General features: G+C 33.0%; 1 protein-coding gene and 1 pseudogene across 1 annotated transcript; both read right to left on the reverse strand.

Moving 5' to 3' along the window:
* Positions 1 to 221: 221 nt before the first annotated feature.
* Positions 222 to 590, reverse strand: LOC143621946 (aspartic proteinase CDR1-like). Its single transcript, XM_077093217.1, has one exon. It carries the CDS (start codon positions 588 to 590, stop codon positions 222 to 224), a length of 369 nt encoding a protein of 122 aa, XP_076949332.1.
* Positions 587 to 1539, reverse strand: LOC143621947 (aspartic proteinase CDR1 pseudogene; annotated as a pseudogene).
* Between the last annotated feature and the right edge of the window lie 2033 nt (positions 1540 to 3572).

Here is a 3572-nt window from a genome sequence, read left to right on the forward strand (position 1 = left end):
AATACATGCCTAATGAGCATATATATGTTTCGAGTTAGTAAATGATCTTGTTTGTTCAATAAGCATCTTTTATATAAATAAATGATCAATTAATTTATCAAATCTTGCGTGTCGAAATAAAAATGAACATAAGTTATTAATATCTCATTGCAAACATAAAAGAAAGAAATCATGAACATCGTGAATTCATTAAACAGATATTCTTTTATATGTTGTAGTAGCTACTTCATGCTACAGTCGGTAGGCTTAAAATATATCTTTCGCTTTACCAAATCAAACCCTACCATCAAGTTTCTTTGAACTAAATTTCCAAGCATCCCCATATCCTCTGTCGATATTATAATCATGCAAGACACCCCTTTTTGCACTTCCATAAACAAGTTAACCGGTGACACCTCAATATCACCTCCGTCGAACCGCAAAGTCACAATTGGGACGCTGTCCACATTCAAATCCTTGTAGCATATTTGATCATACCCTAGTGGACCGGTCACCCTCTTACCATCTATGACACGGGTTATAATATAGGCAAAGCTAGAATACATGTCTTCGGGGAGAGCGGTCAATGCTGATTCGAAGTCTACGATCATGTTACCATTTCGACGTAATCAAGTTTGTCAAACGACGATTGGTTGTACGATGATTTCTCGTTTCCAACCAACACGTCCGTTAAGGTAATATGGTAGTATGTTTCTAAATATTTCTTTACAATGATGGGAGTTAAAAAGACGTTTGGCCCCGAGACAATAGCACGGTCACCAAAATGGATTTTGCTTGTTCGGTTTGAGCCGTCGTGGATATGTGAGATCAAACAATACGAAAACTTTCCATGAATGACTGGTTTTAGTTGACTGATTAGAGACAGCGACTTACCTCCGAGACCAATGATCCCGCTTGCATTTGCAAAAGGTTTATTATCATGACTACACCCAAACAAAACTTGTTTTACAGGCGTGGGTCCCAACCAAAAGGTGTCCTTAGAAAGAACACCTTTTGTGTAAAACCCACTCTCATATGAATATTCGTAATGACAAATATTTTGCGTGTCACATGGCAACTTGGTATCTTGGCAGGCTCGACATGCTTTAGATCGACATGGTTGTGTTTGATAAGTGGATGAAGAAGTGGGTACGAGAAAAGGAAAACCCACTTGCTTGCGACAATTCTCACATGGTTCACATTGGACCCACGTAAGGTCGGACACAAGGTTAACGCTCCCAACAACATTCACACGTGGTGTCCCGATTTGAAGTTTCATTAAAAAGTCTCCGGCTGCATTGCTGAATACATCTGCATAAGTAGAAACGGGCCTTTTCGAAAGAGGAAAAGGCCGAGATATAGACCGAAGAAAAGCATTTTTAAGGCGATCGGTTAGTGAATAGTTAGGGTTATATAGAGGAGATTGGGGAGAGTCTCTATGAATAATATCAACAGTAAAACCACCATCATGGTGGCTAGGTTTAGATAGAGAAACAGAAATGGTTAGGGAGAGAGTGAGAATAGTGAGGAAGTTCATGATCTAAGATGATTGTGCTGGGAAAAATGAATATTGATCCAAATTTATATTGTGGAATCAAAAGAGTGAGTTTGAAAGTGAATTTAAATAATTAATTACAACTGTTATATGCATGAAAATTCAGCTTTTCTTAACCATCATTTTATAATTTGGTTACAGATTTTGTCTTTTAATCAAAAGAAAATGGGACAGAATAAACTTGGTTTTGGATTATATGATTTTAAAGTTTTCTTTTGATTTTATATAATCATAATTATTATTTGTGGGGTAATACACCTTAATATATACAACTCATTAAAGGTTAGGCTAAACGTAACGTCTTCTTTTACTTGTCATACCCTCTTGAATAATAAGTAATACTAAAAACAGTCACATTTCATCTATGAAAGGATCTTTTTTTAAATGTTTTTATAAAAAAAGAATATTGAGAAACTCATACGTAAAAAGCACTAAATTTAACAGTGACATTTTAAGCTAAAATTGAGTGTATTTTGATACCCAGAAGGAACTTCAATTCCATTTGTTTCTCTTCTGTAAGTTATTGTTTACTGCTAAAGATGTGAGGTGCTTGGCTATTAATAATGATAGTATTTTTCAAATAAAAACTTTACCATCTTTTAGAAACAGAGGTGTTTCAAAAGAAAATCGAACGTGAAGTCGAGAAAAACTTCATGCAAATTTGATAAAATGCAGCAACCATGTTACAGATTAATATAAAATCACAGTTATAGATTAATATAATATCATAATTATATACAAATATTATTGGATGTTATTGTTTACTGTTATTAATAATAACTAGGTTAGTGAGTGAATAATGGGCGGATCTAGAGTTTAAATGGGTGGTTCCCGGGAACCACCCGAGTTTCGAAATAATAGTGTATTGATATCTAGAAAATATTAGAGGAACCACCTTATAAATTAGAAAGGACTACCTTGTTAATAGTATAAGTGCTGTACTAGTTGGTAAGTTCTAGGCCTTGAATGTGCAAGGTCATGGGTTCAATTCTATGCAGCAAACTACATAGTGGTTTTGTTATTTGTTAAATTTTAGTTTTAGTTTGGTAGTTTTAATTGTTAGTTTTTAATTTGTTAGTTTGTAATGAACTCTGCCCAAATCATCGAACCGACCCGAGATTTTTTATACATGATTCTATGAAATTGAAGCATATAAAAGTAGTGCACCACCTGAAAAAAATTCCTGGATCCGTCAATAGTGACCCGTGTATACACGGAAAAAAATTAGTAAATTCATCAGGTAAACATATATGATTATACATGTGTGTGCATGTGTGCGCGCGCGCATGCCTGCACGTGTGAACAATTGATTTTAAGTAAATATTATAATTATTATGTTTTTTGTACAAGAATAAATTGAATGAATAGAAATTATGAGAATTATAGGTTTACGATTTAACAATTTAATGAATTGTTTGTTAATAATTAGGTTTATAATGTTAGAGTATCACATAGTCGTTAGGACTAAATTATTTTTTGAAATAAACAATTAAAATATAATGTTGAAATACATAAAGTTACAAAATAATGAAATTACATATACTATAATGAATACAAATAAAAAATAATAAACAAATAAATAAAAGATGAAACTTTAATATAAAAAACTTCATATGCTTCCTTACGTTTTCGTTTAAAATAATAAACAAATAAATAAAAATGATTTCTAAAAGAGCTTCATCTATGCATTTGATTTGTTTTAAAGCATTGGCATTATCAATTTGAAGAACCAATAGTATGATGCAAACAACAATTCCTTTGGGCACGATATTGGCGCTTGAATATACTTTTAGAAGGGCAGATGGTTCATCTCCAAATAGTTCATCCATCAGAGAACCAATCAAGAGTCACCAAACAATAATTTTAACTCAACCAAGAAATTAACAAAATTAAGCTAGGGTTGGAACAGAACATAACCGAAATTCAAGTACGAATACCCGAGATACGCAATAGATGAATACCAAATGATTCATCAAAAAGAAGCCCAAACCTAGCAATTGAATTCTATAGAACTGAAAGGTAAGGGGTACCTGGAAAA

This window comes from Bidens hawaiensis, unplaced genomic scaffold (genome assembly GCF_021521415.1).
Source record: "Bidens hawaiensis isolate Kalapana, Puna unplaced genomic scaffold, B.hawaiensis_p1.1 tig00003004_1, whole genome shotgun sequence".
Taxonomy (NCBI): domain Eukaryota; kingdom Viridiplantae; phylum Streptophyta; class Magnoliopsida; order Asterales; family Asteraceae; genus Bidens; species Bidens hawaiensis.

Coding starts and splice junctions, on each gene's coding strand:
- LOC143621946 (XM_077093217.1), bottom strand. CDS start 590: ATGATCGTAGACTTCGAATCAGCATTGACCGCTCTCCCCGAAGACATG.